Raw genomic sequence first — 16,873 nt, forward strand, 5'->3', positions numbered from 1 at the left:
TGGAGTGACTGGCCTAAGACTGCAGAACTGAGACAGCTGCCCAGGTTGCTTAAGACGCTATGCACAGTGAACTCAAGGATTATTAATGACGAACACTGACTCAGTGTCTAGTCTGTGCCATGTAGGCATGACACCAGCAACCTCTTCTAAGTGATTCATTTACCCCTCAACAGATGACCTCTGAGGGCAGAACATACTATCCTCATTTTACAGACTTCAAAGCTCAGAGCTCAGTCACTTGCCTAAGGCTACTCGGCCAGGAAGTGGCAGGGTGGGATTTGAAGCCAGAGCCCATGCTCCTCATTGCTTTGCTAAACTCCTAAAGGAAGTCCCTGAAGCCCATCTGGCTATGGTGGGCTTTCCTGCCAGCAGTAGGAAAGCAGACCAGGTGGCAGAGGGTACTACAGAGGAGCTATTTTTTTAGAGAGAGGCTTCATGTAACTTATACAGCAAAGGGGTAGGGTTGAAAATACAAACAGTAAGACTGATGCAGAGGTGGAAACTGTGCTTTTGCAAGCACACACTAAGAGCTTAATCTTAGCTGTATCTTACCACAACTGCAGTTATGGTTCTGATTCTTCCAACGTATGTGAGGATGAATCCATTTGGCAGCTTGATTTTCACTGAAGTTCTTCATTTTTAACTAAAGCAAAATGGTGAATACGTTTAATTTAATAAATGCAATGGCTATTACAAAAATGTACTTATACAGAAGTAATTTGATTTTGTTTTATTGCTTACATATGAATTGCACAGTGAATTGTTACATTTCAAAAAACTCAATTCATTACATTTAGTACATATGTTGGCATGAATAAAAAACAAATTAGTACCATTTTCAGAAAGGAAGAAAAGAGATATTGTGAGGAAGGGGAAGTTAACTGCTGGTTAAGTACAGTATTATGATTCTAAAAGATAATGAGTTCAGAAGTATTAAGGAAGTGTGTGTGTGTTTAGGTTAGTGTGTGTGTGTTTAGGTTAACTCCAATGACTGTATAAGCAAAGACAACACAAGTATAGGAGGAACATTTCAATGTTAACTATTCAATGTCAAGGAAAAAAATGAATGATATAAGCAACAGTATACAGCAAAAAGAGAATGATTAACAGTTTTTTATTAAGAGTTTTAAATATCTACAAAAATATAGCAATACAGTGAATTTCAACACATCCTAAACTTTCAGTATCCAAACTGGCTGTAATATAGTAGGCATACACCTATGACGTGCAGGATCTCCTGCAATCTCCTGGAAGGGACAGAAAGCCTAAGAAAAGACCCCTCATTTCTTGGGAATCGTTGTTAACAAGACCAGCTCAGTAATCTAGGATATACAGAAGTCTACTGTGATTTAAAAACAACTACTACAGGAAAAAAATCCCACAAAACCCAAATCTACAGTTTACAAAACAGACCAAAAGAGAGGTGTGATAAACATTAACTGAAATGGTTTTCCTTTACATGCTATACATGCATTTTTAAATCACAGAGAAACATGAAATTTTGTAGAGCAAAGTTTGTTTTGCATGAGTGCAAATGAATATATATCTTCTTTTCTTATACTATTAAATTATATATTTTTTTTCATACAAAAGCACACAGTGTTAATCTATAAAATGACATCCAAGTGGATGATGATTGTTTTTGCATGTCCCCCTGCTTAGATTTTTACACAATCTTTCTTTAGAAATACAGAAGAAAAAAAGGGAAATTAAAAAAACATAAAACTTGGCCTATTAAATGGTGAAACATTTTACCTGGTCAAGAGGTAAAGTTACAGTGACAGCTGCAATGGGGCCATTTAACCCCCCCAGGTGGTGACTGCACTATCACTTGGAAAACAATGCCTTGTTTATCTACAGTGAGTAAACCACCCAGGATGCTTGAGTATCATTTAATAGGTTTAAAAAGACTAGGATCTCCTGCAAGATGTTTCAAGATGCTGTACTTTGGTTTAAATATTCAAAAAAATTTTGAGTATGCTTGTTCTATTATTACTTCCTCACTTTTTTGTTTCTACTAAAGGTGCCCAAATAATTGTAAACACCAAGTAATAACATGCCTTTCTTCACTGCAATTTTTCAAACAAAATCTAAAGCTAAAAATGCAATTGTTTTTTGGGTTACAATTTTTGATATGTATATTGTTTTATGTAAAAGGGAATCAAATCTGAAAAGGTAGTAGAATTATAAACAGATTATTTTATAAAAATGTCCTAAAAGAATTTTATGAGTTGCAAAGAAAATTGTTCATTTTTGCCATGTGATGGAATTCACTAAAATGTACACAATTTTAAGAATTTAAGTCTGTCAGCACATGTAATCTCGGTAGCTTAAATCAATACAAGCTTAAATTGACGATCTGTAGCACACTGGATTGCTAAACCCATAGGCACTCTTTTCAAATGTAATATCACAAATCCTAAACAGAGATGCATACAAGTTGCAGTTCAAATCTTACAAACTGAAAGTCCATTTGGGGCATTTTTTGACTATGAGGATTTAAAAATCGCACAATATTAAAATGTAAATTAATATGCTCTCAACAGAAATCAAAACGTACACACTCTTCACAGGTGAACTAGTAGCTATTTTAAGTGTCTTTTTTTCCTATACTAAATATATAGCTCATTTAATTAATGGAGCCACAGCAAAATACTACTATAATTTCAAAGCATAGTCTGTAAACTAATACATCTAATGATGTAAAAAATATTGCACAGTTCAGTACTCCAAGAGCAAGCTCTAAGACTCTCAAGTAGAACGGTCAAACTTTTGGCAGAAAACACAGTATTACAAGAACTAGACACTTTAAAGTCGGAGATTTTAGGGTCATATTCTAGGAATATTACTCAGTAAATGTCATTTCCACAAACAAGTTGAGGAATGACTGTCACATATTGTTACAGCGAACGAACAGAGGGATGCCCACCACGACATCTAAAACATGGGGACAAAGAGGCACAGAACAGTTTTGCAGCTCCAGGATTAGGAATATATTTGTATGTTTTTGCTTTTGCAGATAAAGAAAAACAACAGCAATTCTAATTTTAAGCAGTTGCGTAGATGTCTAAGAAATACAGTAGACACTTCATACATCTTCAACCCTCTGAAGGCTTAATTTTTTTTAAAATTACATGTTTGTGAAAATTTTTAAATATACTATTTAACAATTAATGTGAGACCAATATACGTTCAATTTTAAAAGCCATCAGGAACCTCAAAAAAAAAATGAACATGGCATAAACCTATCTTCAAAAGTACTCTAAATCATATAATATAGCTGCAAGATATCTAATCTGATATGCCAAGCATTCGGTTAAAGATAAATTCCATCATAATTTTCAAGAAGTATGTTAACACACATTAAGTAAACTCTGAAAACTCAGCTTGGCCCTAAGTTTTAGGCTTTATGCTGAGGTCTTCGCGAGCCACTCAGTACACACACAGATCTGGAAACTTCATCTCGTAGACCGGGACAGACTGGTATTGGGTGTGCCCAGAAGTAATGGTCAGTGTTCCTGATGGACTGGGAGGAGGGCTGTAAAAGAGCGAGGCATTGTCAACAGGTGAATTGCAAAGCTGTTCACGTCACAGAGCACTCCCGTTACTACCTGCCAGCAGCAGAGAGTCTCCTTCACCGCAGGGATCAGTGTGACGGAACTGCGGGCCAGCTACAAGCTGGTGTGGCACATAGATCACAGTGGTACCAAGCTGTCTTTAAGCCTACACTAGACATTCTCCTCTGAATATATGTATACATAATTTTTACAGTGGGATTACGCTATACCCACTCATGTAAGCTTGCTTTGTTTCACTAGTAAAAAATCTTATATATACATATATTAACTTCTTTTGATGACCACCGCATGGTACTTCAATATATAGATATATTATAATTGATTTACTTCAATGGACAGATGTAGGTTCATTTTCATTTTTCATTATCATAAATAATGCTGACAGGTCTATTCTTATACATAATTTTATCCTGTCTCCTTGGTTTATAGCCTTCCACACAGAATTTCTGCATCAAAGTGTATTTACATTTTTGAGACTGGTACACATTGCCATAATACTGGCAATTCATACTTTGAACATCTGAGTGTACCCATCCTCTTACACCATTATAAATATTGGGTATAATCATTCTTTCTTGTTATTTTAATCTCTGGCACTCTGGCAGGCAAAAGGGAATTCATTCTTTCTTTTATTTTCACATTTTGGGTTACTACTAATGCCACATACCTTTGTAGATTTAGTATCCATTCTGTGTTTCTTTTAAAGTGAATAGTCTATTTGAGTCTACTGCCTGTATTTCTACTCAGATATTTTTCTTTTATCAGTTTCGGAAACTGATCTTTCGTCATATGATACCAATGTTCTTCTCTCAATTCATTACTTCATTCTTATCTCTACCATAGATAAAGATACTGACACTTTCATCATTCAAAAAAGGTCCTTTGTGTCCTCAACCAATTTCTCCCTACTCCCACATACCCATACACATACACCCACATCCAACAGTAACTATGTTCTGATAGCTGTCACTGAAGGTTAGTGTCACTTGTTCTTGAATTTCACATGGTCTATACAGCCTATAGGAATGGTCTATACAAGATATACTCGTTTATGTTTGACTTCTTTTGCTCAATGCATTTTTTAAAATTTACCCCCAAAATGTGTTCCTTTTTACTGCTGAATAGTATTTCACTATATTAAGAGTACCACCATTTGTCTACTCTCTCTCCATTCTCCTGTTGATGGACATCTGGTAATTATGAAAAAAGTTGCTAAAACATTCATGTACATGTCTTTTTGTGAATCTAAGTTTTCATTTCTCTGGGCAAATACTGAGATATGGGATTACAGGATCAAGAGCAGGTATATGTTTAACTTTATAAGACACTGCCGAAGTTTTGCAAAGTGTACCAACTTATACTCCTATGAGCAATATATGCGAATTCTTCTATAACGTCCAATATACTATTAAGCCCATCCAATGACATTTTTTTTCTTTCAGATATTATAACATTCAGTTCTTGAACTACAATTTGGTTCTTTTTTAGACTTTCCATTTCTCTCCTAAAATATACATATTTTTTCCTTTAAATTCTTTGATATGTGTGTGTGTTCTTTTAAGGTCACTGTCTACTAATTCCAATAATTGGATCAATCATCTGTGGGGCTGCTTATTCTTTTTCTGTATTTTCCTGCTCCTTTGCATTTCTTGTAACTTTTTCTTATTGTACTAAGGTCAAAGTGAAGGAACAATGGAAACTGAGATATAATATTGCTTATTTTGTTTCTTTTCTCAAGAATACAAACTCTTTTCTCTATCTCCTAGTTAGAATGAGGCAAATTAACAAGAGGAAATATATCAAATAGAAACTGAAAACCCTGAAGGTACACTAAGAAGTCTATTTCATTTCTCTGTATCATGTAAGGTACCCAAAACTACTACTTCCTAACTAGGTGACCTTGGATAAATTACCAAACTTCTACGTGCATCTGTTTCTACATTTGTAAAGTAAAAATAATCACTACGTATTTTAAAAATCTGTTGTAAACACTAAATGAAAGAATGCACTTAGCACAGTGCCTAGAACACCGTAAGTGTTCAGTAAATAACTATTAGCAGTAAGGCTTAATAAATACACATTATTAGTAGTAGTTGCAGTACCAATGAAACCGAATTAGTCATAATACTTATTCTAAAATATTAAACCCACATAGTTATGATAGTGTGATTAAATGTAACATGGTGGTCTCTAGCAACATTTCTTTTAAGAACATGAGTTATGGATTTGAATTTTGATTATTTCCACTCACTAACTGGATAAACTTCAGCAAGTTACTTTACTTCTCTAAGCCTCAGTGTCTTTACCTGGGGCGGGTGGGTGGGAGGAAAGGATCTACGTAACTTTTCAGGACTGTGGGGAGGATTAGTAAAAACAACAGATACAAAGCGGCAGATATTTACTGTTACAATTAAGAGGCACCAAAGAAGCTGTGGACAGGGAGTGCTGCCTGCCATTCCAGTTCGCAAGATCAAGCCATCAGCCACTGCAGTCGCCCACAGTGGTGCGCCCTGAGGGGAACTCAGCAGGGAGGAAAACAGGGAGCAGTCTGTTCTTTGGATACTGGCCCTAGACAGTTAAGATGCATATCTCAGGAATAATTTCAATGCACCCAGATCCTTGCACCTTCCCATGCATAGAAAAGCACTAAAATCATCAGCCTGAGATGTCTGGTCTTTGTGATTGGCAGTGATCTTTTGATGTTTGACTACATGCTTTTTTCCAGCCAAAAACTCCTATATATCTTGGCTCCTCCCTTACCTCTTCGGAGCAGTTCCTCAGAGCTATCTGAGAGGCTGTCTCCCGGGCTATAGTCCTCAGCAAGGTCCCCAAATAAAACTTAACTCTCAACTTTTAGGTTGTGCGTAAATGCCCACACCCAGCAATTTTCTTTGAATCTAAGGTATATAGTATATTGCGTATTTTAGTCTGATTCTCTGTTCTGAACTTTTATAAATGAGTGATTCTCAGCTTATTTGGGGGGACAGTATTGGTGGTAAATGCCTAGAATAAGATGTTAAGGTGATGAAAACATGCTTTGCGTATGAAGGCAGAAAAAAGGCTGGGGAAAAAAAAGCAAGTGAACTCGAGCATCTACCTGTTTATTCTGTTTATAAGGATACATACAGGGTGTGAAGCAAAACAGATTTAGTTAATGAAGTTGAAAATATAAAAGATACGGCGATGTAAAAAAAAATTTCAGAAGCACAATTTCTATCTATGGCTCCTTTACTGTGCCACATTATACACAGACCAGTCTCCACACTGAAGTCAATATAAGAATATGCAGAGGGCTTCCCTGGTGGCGCAGTGGCTGAGAATCTGCCTGCCAATGCAGGGGACACGGGTTCGAGCCCTGGTCTGGGAAGATCCCACATGCCGCGGAGCAACTAGGCCCGTGAGCCACAACTACTGAGCCTGCGCGTCCGGAGCCTGTGCTCCGCAACAACAGAGGCTGCGATAGTGAGAGGCCCGCGCACCGTGATGAAGAGTGGCCCCCGCTTGCCACAACTGGAGAAAGCCCTCGCACAGAAATGAAGACCCAACACAGCCAAAGATAAAAAAAAAATTAATTAATTAATTAATTAAAAAAAAAAAAAAAAAAAAGAATAAGCAGAGGTTCTTTCCTTAGGTGGAACCTGGAGTTTTTCTCTCCCTCTGTCATGTGCTTCATTACTTAATAATCAATAGACACAGAAAAACCGATATTAGATACCTTATGTTTTTGGAGCATAAGATACAATCGTTCAATGGTATCCACAGGGGATTGGTTCCTGGACCCTCCACACAGACGAAAATCCTTGGATGCTCAAGTCCCTTATATAAAATGGAGCGCTACTGGCATATGGCCTACACACATCCTCCCTTGTACTTTACATCATATCTGGATTATTTATAATACCTAATACAATGTAAATGCTATGTGAATAGTTGCCAGCATGCAGCAAGTTCAAGTTTTACTTTCTGGAACTTTCTGGGAATTTTTTTTCCCCCAAATATTTCTGATCCACAGTTGGTTGAATTTGCGAATGCAGAACCTGCGGATATGGAGGGCCGACTATAATAACTAATAACAGGACACAAACAGACACGACTTAGGAAAACTCAAGTGAAGTTTAATAATTCAAGCGAGCCATCTGCATACGTAGAATCATGATTGCCCTGGAAAGAACTATGAGGTTGAACCATATAAAACTGTAGTTTTTATAGGTCACGATGGTTAAATCTGAGAAATTACCTTTTTAAACATATCATTAGAATAAGAGTCTTCCAATTACTCAAATGTCCTTATAGGACCATTTTAAAGGAATAAGTGATCTAAAAAGGAAAGCTAGAAAAGCTAGAAGCCCCCTGGACAAGAAATGGTATCAGACAATCCAGTAAACAGACTAACCACTGAGACAGAGACCTGTATGATCTTGTGTTTACCCTAAATGAAAAGCACAATTACCTAAAAAGCCACAAGTTTATAGGGATCTAATAGTTTCTATTTTGTTGCTTTATTGCTCTTGTAGTACCAAAACTCTTACCGTATGGTGAGTTCCAATATTTGAGCAAGTCTATCATGAAGCAAATTTGCCTACAAAGGAGAAAAAAAATGTTAAGAATGGATCTATTATTTTCCAAACACCCATATGTAATAACACAAGTGTGATTTAAAGGACAAAGCATAACTCTAACTATTAAACTGATGGTACAGAATGCTTTAATGTTTTGGTTTTATCTGTCTCACACACTGGAATTTAATGTAAAGTTTCTCTTTTATTCCTTTCCTAGTCTCACTGGTAAAAACAAAATCGATAGACACACAAAATACCTACAGCAAAATCACTGAAAACCACTGCAAAAACAGTTTCAAAGCAATAACAATCGTTAACATTTAATTTGGGGTCTGCCATTCCCATCAGCTGACATTACACAAAAAAATTATTTAGGCTTCATAGCTATGTCTTCAGTTTTCAGTCCCTATCAAATCCACTACCTTGTGGATTCTGTTGATCTGCCTGAAGCTTGGAATCTACCTACCAATTACCAGGACAGCTTCCACGAAGTCAAACTCCACCCCCCACCCTCTTCACCATGTGTTCACTTACTTTGGATTCACACTGTGCTGCTATTTCCTCAAAAGGTGCTTTCTGGAATTTCTCTATTACTAGACGCCTCTTTTCCTTTTCCTGTTCTTCCATTCCACTGGTATCTATATAAATGTTTACAAAGACCCATTAAAAGGAACACAAAATTTCATAGAACCTTGCCAATGACCCTAAGAGCAAATGATCTATAAATAAAAAATAAGGGTAATTTATAGGACTACTTGTATAGGGAAAAAAGCAAACGGTGTGACATCCCTGAAGTGTCTTAGTTAAGGCTAGAAAGCCCACATATAAAAAAATTAAAAAACTACACAGCACAAAACCCTTTTTCATAAGACTACCTTTGTCTCTCTTACCAAATAAAAGCAGAAGCATGACAACTTCCTACAAGTCAAGCAACTTCAAGGCCCTTCCTGAAGGATGATTCTTTTATTAATAATCATGCCCTTGCACATATGAGGTACTAAATTAAAAGTTTGCTAAACTTGATAGTGAATGGCGTGATTGAAATATAGATAGGGTCATGAGGAACCATATTGTTTTAGCCTTTTCCATTTATCTTCCACAATTTGAAAAGGGATTTTTTTAAATCTTAAGATGACGTGTGGTCTGGCCAAAGTTTGTGAGATAATAAAATAATAAGTGTCTGTCATTTTGATACATATAATAACTATGTCTATTTGCTTAAGAATCTGAAAAGAAGGCTAATTAATGGCTTATTTATTGATGGTCTACAGTAACAACTCAGTAACTCTTCAGCTTTTTTTTTCTCCTGGTCAAGAATTTCATAAGATGAAATACAATCTGTTCAAGGTTCTTCAAAAACAAAGCTTCTCTTCAGGTAGACAAACTGTAACAATTAGCTAGTTTTAAAAAATGGATGTAGCAGGTACAAACGAAATAGGTTTCTTTTTCCCCCCTCTGAAATTGTGGCAGGTTAACAAAGTTGTCGAATTTATGTACTTTTTCTGAATGACTATAATACAGAATTATGATCACATCTCTCGTGTTCACTAGATCAGGGGCACAAGCTGAAATGTGCCAGAGGCTAGGCAGGAAACATAAATGTTTTAAAAGCAGTAAGAAAAACAGGACTTGGGCAAGCTGAGCATACATCCCTGGTCTTTATTCAAATCCAATTTCTGAAAATAATACTTCCACCTAAATTTGGCCTGCAGGCAGCAAGTTTCTTTTCCATGCATTAGTCCAGCAGTTCTCAAACTTTTTGTTTCAAGACTCCTTTCTACTCTGAAAAATTATTAAGAAAGCCAAATTGCTTTCCTTATGTATTACATCATTTGATATTTTCCATATTACAATATAAAAATGAGAGACTTTAAAAATATTCATTAAATGCATTAAAGAAATGAAACCACTATATGTTAACATAAATAACATTTGTTTCATGAAAAAATAACGATATTTTCTAAAATGAAAAGATTTAGTGAAGAGAATGGCATTGTTTTCTATTTTTGCAAATCTCTTTAATGTCTGACTTAATAGAAGCAGTTGGATTCTACCTGCAAATGCATTCAATCCACTGCAATATGTTATTTTGGTTGAAGTATATAAAGTAAAACTAAACTCACACAGGTATGGACTGGGAAAGAGTAATTTAATAAATAGCCTTTTCACAGAATTGTAGCTATTTCTTCTTGGACACTACAACAAAGCATGACAAACAGTAGTTTCTTAAAAGTTAGTTGCAATATGGAATTTGAAACCTTATTAATGAACTTTTTGTAATTGGTTATATTAACATCTATTGGTCTGTTCTACAGTTTGAATAGAGCTTTACTCATGTATGGTTTTGTAACATCATGCAAGGTCATTTGGAATATTGCTCCACTGATTTATGCAGACCCGCTAAATGTAGACATATCTCACTGTAAAATACTCTTTAAAATCACATTTGTTAGTTATTATCACTGATCTCATTAGAAAAGTCTTTAAATAAATATTGGGGAACTGTCAAACTTGCAGTGGCAGACATAAGCTTCAAAATTCTAATTTTGTTAAAAAGTGCTAATTTTATCACTGGGAGCAAATACCATCAGGGTGGTGTTTTTCTCTTGAAGTGACAGCTTCCCTTCAAATACCACAGGTTTTCTGTCTTTCTTTTTTAAGTAAAAGTGATGTTCCTTAAAAAAACCAACTAGTTCTGCTTGCAAATAAAAGCAATCAAAGAAGTGTTTTATATGTGCTTCCCAAAGGCATGTATTCATGGGATGAGATTAATAAAATTAATCATTTATACTGATTCTTCAAAGGCATTCTTAAGAGAAATCTTGACTTTTAAAAATAACTGGGGATGTGTGGTGCTGAAGAATTCAATGACCACTAGTACCATTTGACGCCACTGCCTTCATTCATGTTAATCCATGCAGTAAATAGGCAAATAATGTCTTAGTATTGTGCTGAATATACTTTTTGACTTGAAGGATCCCTTGGAAGAGTCTTCCCCAAAGCTCCAGGGGTCCAAAGACATACTTTGAGAACCACTGCCAGACTGTAAGTTCCTCAACATGTCTTATTAATTTTTAAATGTCTCACAGTATCTTGTACATAATGGGTGTTCAAAAATTGCTTACTAAATTCAATTTTATTTTGGCAAATTTGATATTACAATAAGAAAAAAAAATCCTCTAATGGATTAAGTTGAAAAAGGTCAGATTTTATTTCATGTATGATGGGTACTAGAGCACTTCACTTCCCTTGTTAATGATTTTCTTATTCTAATATTTCTTAAAAATTGAGAGCCAATTTCCACTCTATTGTGAAAGTCAATTTCCACCCTCTATTGCTTTACCAATTAGAAATGAATTGAGATCAAGGCATCATGAGCCTAGCAGGAATTTATATTAGTACTTAATTGAAGGAATCATTTAAAAAATTTTTAAAAGAGGCAAATTATATAAGGTAAAATTTATTTCCATAAAGGCTACAGGAGAAAAAAAAATCAGAGTATTATTGTATGCAAAGATAAGTGAAAAGATTACAGAGTCAGTCAGACCTGGGTATGAAATTTGTCTCCGGTATTTACTAGCTATGTGATCTCAGGAGAGTTGCCAATTTCTCTGCCTCAGTGTTCTCATTGATAAAATAGCAAGGATTAATGTGACTCTATTGTGCCTGCTGACAATTTCGGCCAGCTCCTTTCTCTTACCCCATTAGAAACACGCTTCTAATTACACTGCTATATGCCTACTAAAAATCATTCTATGTAATTCTCTCAGCATTATTCACCTGCCCATCTCCTATAAAAGAAAATACATTCACTATTTCTCATAAATTCACTCAGCCTCCATGTTGGCCACCAAATAAGGGCAGCATTCAAATACATGGCGATATGCTTTCATAATTCTAGAAAAGTCATTCTATAGAGAGGAAAATAATTATCTATGACAAGACAGGACAATTACAAAAGTCTAAAGAACATAAGCTAATAAATTGATTATATATTTATATAGAAATCGACAGTATATACACTTGCCATGCTGCCTCTGTTAATTCTGGCATTTAAACAAGTAACAAGATATAGATAAGCTAGAAAATACTAGGAGAGTTAACAAGCAAAATCTCACCAATTGCTTTCTTTAACGCCTCAAAGGTGATTTCTTCAGTGTTACTAACCTAGAGAAAAGTGATTTTAAGTAAAATAAAGAGTTAAGAACGGTCAATATAAATGATACCTTCACCTAGTTACAAGTCATCTAAGAACTCTGACAAATATTTTCTCTTCTTTGTGTTGGCTTGCTTTGTGATCACACTCAACAGTATCAAATAATCTCCACGTTTTCATTGGTTTTAACAATGGTCTACCACAGTGGTTCCCCAAAGAAGCCTACAGATTGATGTTAGGCTGGCAGAATTAGCAACCTTTAAGGCAACCCAACCAATATTCAAGGCAGAGATTATATATAAATGCAGCTTCAGCTATGTAATAAATGAAAACTAAGTATTCTATACTCTTTATAATTTTGGTACCACATACAGTTTAAAAATCAAAAATGAAATAATCTAGAACTTTAAATGCAAAAATTTTAAAGCAAAACATCACTACTTTGGGAAGTGTTCAATGGGTACAGTTAACCAACATTTAAAAATAATTATATTCTGGATCTTTTAAGGTCAACCGCCAAGTCTTATTCTCCAGAAACTCCCTTTAACTTGAAGTTTTCAAATCTCGCTTGCTTTGAGACATGTAAAAGGTATGAAATCAAGTGCTTACATAAAAAGTCAGTAATACTTTTTGTGGCACTAACACATTTTCAGAAGGAATAATATATCCAGTTACTATAGTATCTCTGAATAAAAGTTAAGAAATGATATATGAGTACTTGCCTTGGACTCTGGTCATCCCTAATTTTAGCTCATGAGCTTCTTTTTGCTAAGTCTAAGGCAGCAAGACTAGTGAAAGCAAAAGACTTCATGCTTTGCACCTTAGCTCTCTGTACAAAGGATTTAGCTGGAAATCAAGCAGCAAGAGTTTTACTACCTCGGTTTTTCTACTGAGGGCTCATATTTCTAGTTGAAGTCAGATTAAACTTGGGAGTCTTCAGTTGCTTTGTTCTAGACATTTGGAGCAGATATATAAGATTAGGCTCTGGCTGGTCAATTATTTGTACCTAGAAGCAATCCAGTACTTCAAAGTTGTTCTTACAACTGGTTAAGAGATTTAGACTTTTGAGGATCAACTATAGTATAGGAGAAAGAACATAGGAGAAGCTAGAAGGCCAGAATTCTTATTACATAGAATTTTTACTTATTACCTGTTCAATCCTGGATAAGTGAAAAGCTAGAGTATTGAAAAGCTAGAGTACTTTATCTAATAACTCTTCTCTGTTTGTTGTTTTCCTTAATTTGGATAATGATGATGCATTCGCCCAGCATCAAAGAATCATGCCTATGGTGCTTTATTCTACTAGTCAAGCTGATCATTTAATTTCAGGAGGCAGAGACGCCGCTGAAATAAATAAATGTTTTAGCCATTTATCTTCTTGAATACCTTAATTTAATTAGGTATCTTTATACATATATAGTGCAATTTTTAGGAGAAGTTCACTAAGTGATTCATGGTGGGCTAAAATTTGAATTGCAAATGTCAGGACTCACATACCTCAGAAATGAACCAGGTATTTTAATAGACCATAGTAATAAGCTGAGTTATATCTAGGGAAAACAAAAGTTTTGCTATGATCTCCATCTAAACAACATTACAAGCTCTAAAAGCAGGTATCAAATATATCTGAGGACTAACTGGGATTATGTATATACAATTTCAAGTAATTTTGATGAAATAATGAGCAATTTTTCAAATGAGCAATTTTTAAATTTGATTCATTGTTTGCAAATACACTTATTCTTAGTTTGATATTTTGTTACACCATTAACTGGTGAATACCTAACTGATGACACTTTCTCCTGTCCACACAATGAAATTAGTTAGTTTTAGCCTAAAAGGTACTGTTATTCTGTCTTCTGGTGTTTCAACGACCATTCCTAATACACAAAATCAGATCCATAATGGTAAATGAGTTTGAAACTCCAATGTGCTCAAGTAAATCTTATATACTAAACTGTACTTAACTTTTCAAATACTCAGGGTGAGGCATATTTGACTTAGGATTTATAGTTAGAGCAAAGATAAAACAAAAGGATCTTTAATAAGTTAACAAATGTATTAATGAACTTTTAATGTAAAATTCATGCTCAAGAATGTTCCTCCTATATTGTCTTCATGCAAATGTTTCTTCAGTTCATTTTATCAAAATAGACTGATTCTTTGCAACCATTTAAAGTGCTATATATGTATTTTTAAAAGAAATAAAAATGGTTAACAAAAGGCAAATGGAAAAATACCAGTCAATAAAATAGACTGCACTCTTGACAAGTATAAACTAAGGCTTTGGATGAATTTCTTCCCTCAAAAGGTAATAGCAGCAAATTCATAATCACCGAAAGATATCGTTAGCAAGATATCCTTCTTGCTAGTAAGGAGTGTAAAAATTAAAATGGCTTTGAAGAGGTGAAATTTAGGGAAGATGATTTTTCCTGAGTCTTAAACTGGTAAGAAACTCTAAACCAACCTTAAAGCCCCAAGTTCCAAAATGAACACTAACTGCCTATTCCAACTACTCTGATGCTCTGCAGATAATTCCTTGATAAAACTGATTAATTTTACATAACAGGGAGTTAAAAGCATGAAAGATATAAATTAATTGGCTGTACCCTGGCCACCAAATAGTTTTAATTCCTGAAGACAAATTAACTGGCAGGCATTGGAAGCAGGAGGGAGAAAGGAGGCTGAGAAAGCATGAATTCAGACAACTTCCTTCCTCTTTTCTTACATGGATATTCTTTTAGTTATTTACATTGTACCAATGAGAAATAATGAAATACCTAGGAAGGCAAACAATGGATAAACCACAAGGAGGAGGCTGACTTGACACGCTGGCACATTGGCATTTTTACTTGACTATCAAAAAATTCTCTGCTGATTTGTGTGGACAAGTCCTAGAGAACACTGGCTGCTTTTTCTTCCTATAACTCAGTTGGGTACACTCGTGTGCTCTATTGAAACAGGAGGAGAACATTAAATCTATGATGTTTCAAATAACTCCTTAAAGAGTACACAGGTCACTGATACAGCTTAACCTACGTTAAATTCATTATATTCACTATCCAAAAAGATAAAAAAATTTCTCTCATAGGTGAAATTCTGAAACTTTCTAAAAGTAGTGAGCATTTGGCTTCACATGAGAGTGTATAATTCCATTTATTTTCACAACTTATGTTTCATAAATCTTTAAAAATAAATAGGATTAGAGGGCCTACTTATTTAATAACAGGCCTTGTGTAGCATTTCTTACTTATTAAAAAAACTTACTTAGTTCTATCTTATGGTTCCTTTTACTACAATGTGAAATCTAGTGATATCATAGCACACAATATTAAGTTTATGTATCTTTATAGGTATATGAAATGAGTTCAGTAAAATAAATTATAAATAAGTTCAAGGCTAAATCAAATTAACTTCTACTAACAATTTTGTTGACTTAGGGATAAATCAGAGTTGTATTTGATCCTGTTTAGAAGTGTGGAGGGGCAAAAAGTTCTTTTAAATTGATGTCTATCTCAGACAGTACTTCATCATAAACTTTCAGCAACTTACCACATCATCTGAAGGAATGCTGTTGGGTAAGATATCCACCTGAATGGAAACGGTGTCCACAATACTTTTCCTTCTAGAAAGTCGATCTTCATCTAAAATTTTAAAACATTTCCCCCATTATGTGCTAGTTAGAATGATATGTCACTTATAAACTCCACCTATTTCAGATTTAAACTTTCAGAAAGTTAAGACCGTTTTTTGCCTTTTTTGCTCTTTTACTAAATATATGAAACAGTGCGCTCTCAGACTGTTATATGTCGTGAAGCAGATTAAAAAAATAAAATTGATGGCTGAACTCAGTTTAACACAGCTGACCCTTGAACAACATGGAGGTCAGGGGTGCTGACACCTGCACAGTCGAAAATCAGCACAGCACTTTACAGTTAGCCCTCCACATCTCCAGTTCCACATCCAGTTCAAATTTCCCAATTCTCTATTAACCAATTCTATTCGACATGTTCTAAACCCAATTTTAACATCTCTAATAAACCTCCTGTATCTCCACAATGCCATATTTATTTTCCAAGAGTGCCATCATTCAAAAATCTTTATCTTTTCTTACCTAGATCTGAGGATAGCTTACTAAACTGGTCTAATACAACACTCCCTCCTATACTACCAGTAGAGTTGTTCTAAAATAAATCTTTTTCACACTAAACTGTAATTTTAAAACAAATCCAGGGACTCCCCTGGTGGCGCAGTGGTTAAGAATCCGCCTGCCAATGCAGGGGACACGGGGTTAAGCCCTGGTCCGGGAAGATCCCACATGCCGCGGAGCAACTAAGCCCATGAGCCACAACTACTGAGCCTGCGCTCTACAGCCCGCGAGCCACAACTACTGAAGCTGCACACCTAGAGCCCGTGCTCTGCAACCGCAATAAGAAGCCTGCGCACCACAACAAAGAGTAGACCCTGTTAGACGTAACTGAAGAAAGCCCGTGTACAGCAACGAAGACCCAATGCAGCCAAAAATAAATAAATAAATAAATTTATTTAAAAAAAACAACAACAAAAAAACAAATCCAGCC

The 16,873-nt window shown here is 35.2% G+C and overlaps 1 protein-coding gene across 2 annotated transcripts in view; it reads right to left on the bottom strand.

Annotated features, from left to right (window-relative positions):
- Positions 1-715: 715 nt before the first annotated feature.
- The window catches only part of EFR3A (EFR3 homolog A), a 95,434-nt gene continuing 79,276 nt past the window's right edge, over positions 716-16,873 (bottom strand). The window contains exons 19-23 of one of the 2 annotated variants that reach the window (XM_036830033.1): positions 15,846-15,937; positions 12,256-12,304; positions 8,672-8,775; positions 8,108-8,157; positions 716-3,538 (exon numbers count right to left, since the gene is read on the bottom strand). In XM_036830033.1, coding sequence (XP_036685928.1) covers positions 3,433-3,538; positions 8,108-8,157; positions 8,672-8,775; positions 12,256-12,304; positions 15,846-15,937 — 401 coding nt within the window. In that variant the 3' untranslated portion in view covers positions 716-3,432. The remainder of the gene's footprint in view (positions 3,539-8,107; positions 8,158-8,671; positions 8,776-12,255; positions 12,305-15,845; positions 15,938-16,873) is intronic. The other variant, XM_036830034.1, reaches the window with a different exon arrangement.

Source organism: Balaenoptera musculus, chromosome 17 (genome assembly GCF_009873245.2).
Source record: "Balaenoptera musculus isolate JJ_BM4_2016_0621 chromosome 17, mBalMus1.pri.v3, whole genome shotgun sequence".
In the NCBI taxonomy this organism is placed as follows: domain Eukaryota; kingdom Metazoa; phylum Chordata; class Mammalia; order Artiodactyla; family Balaenopteridae; genus Balaenoptera; species Balaenoptera musculus.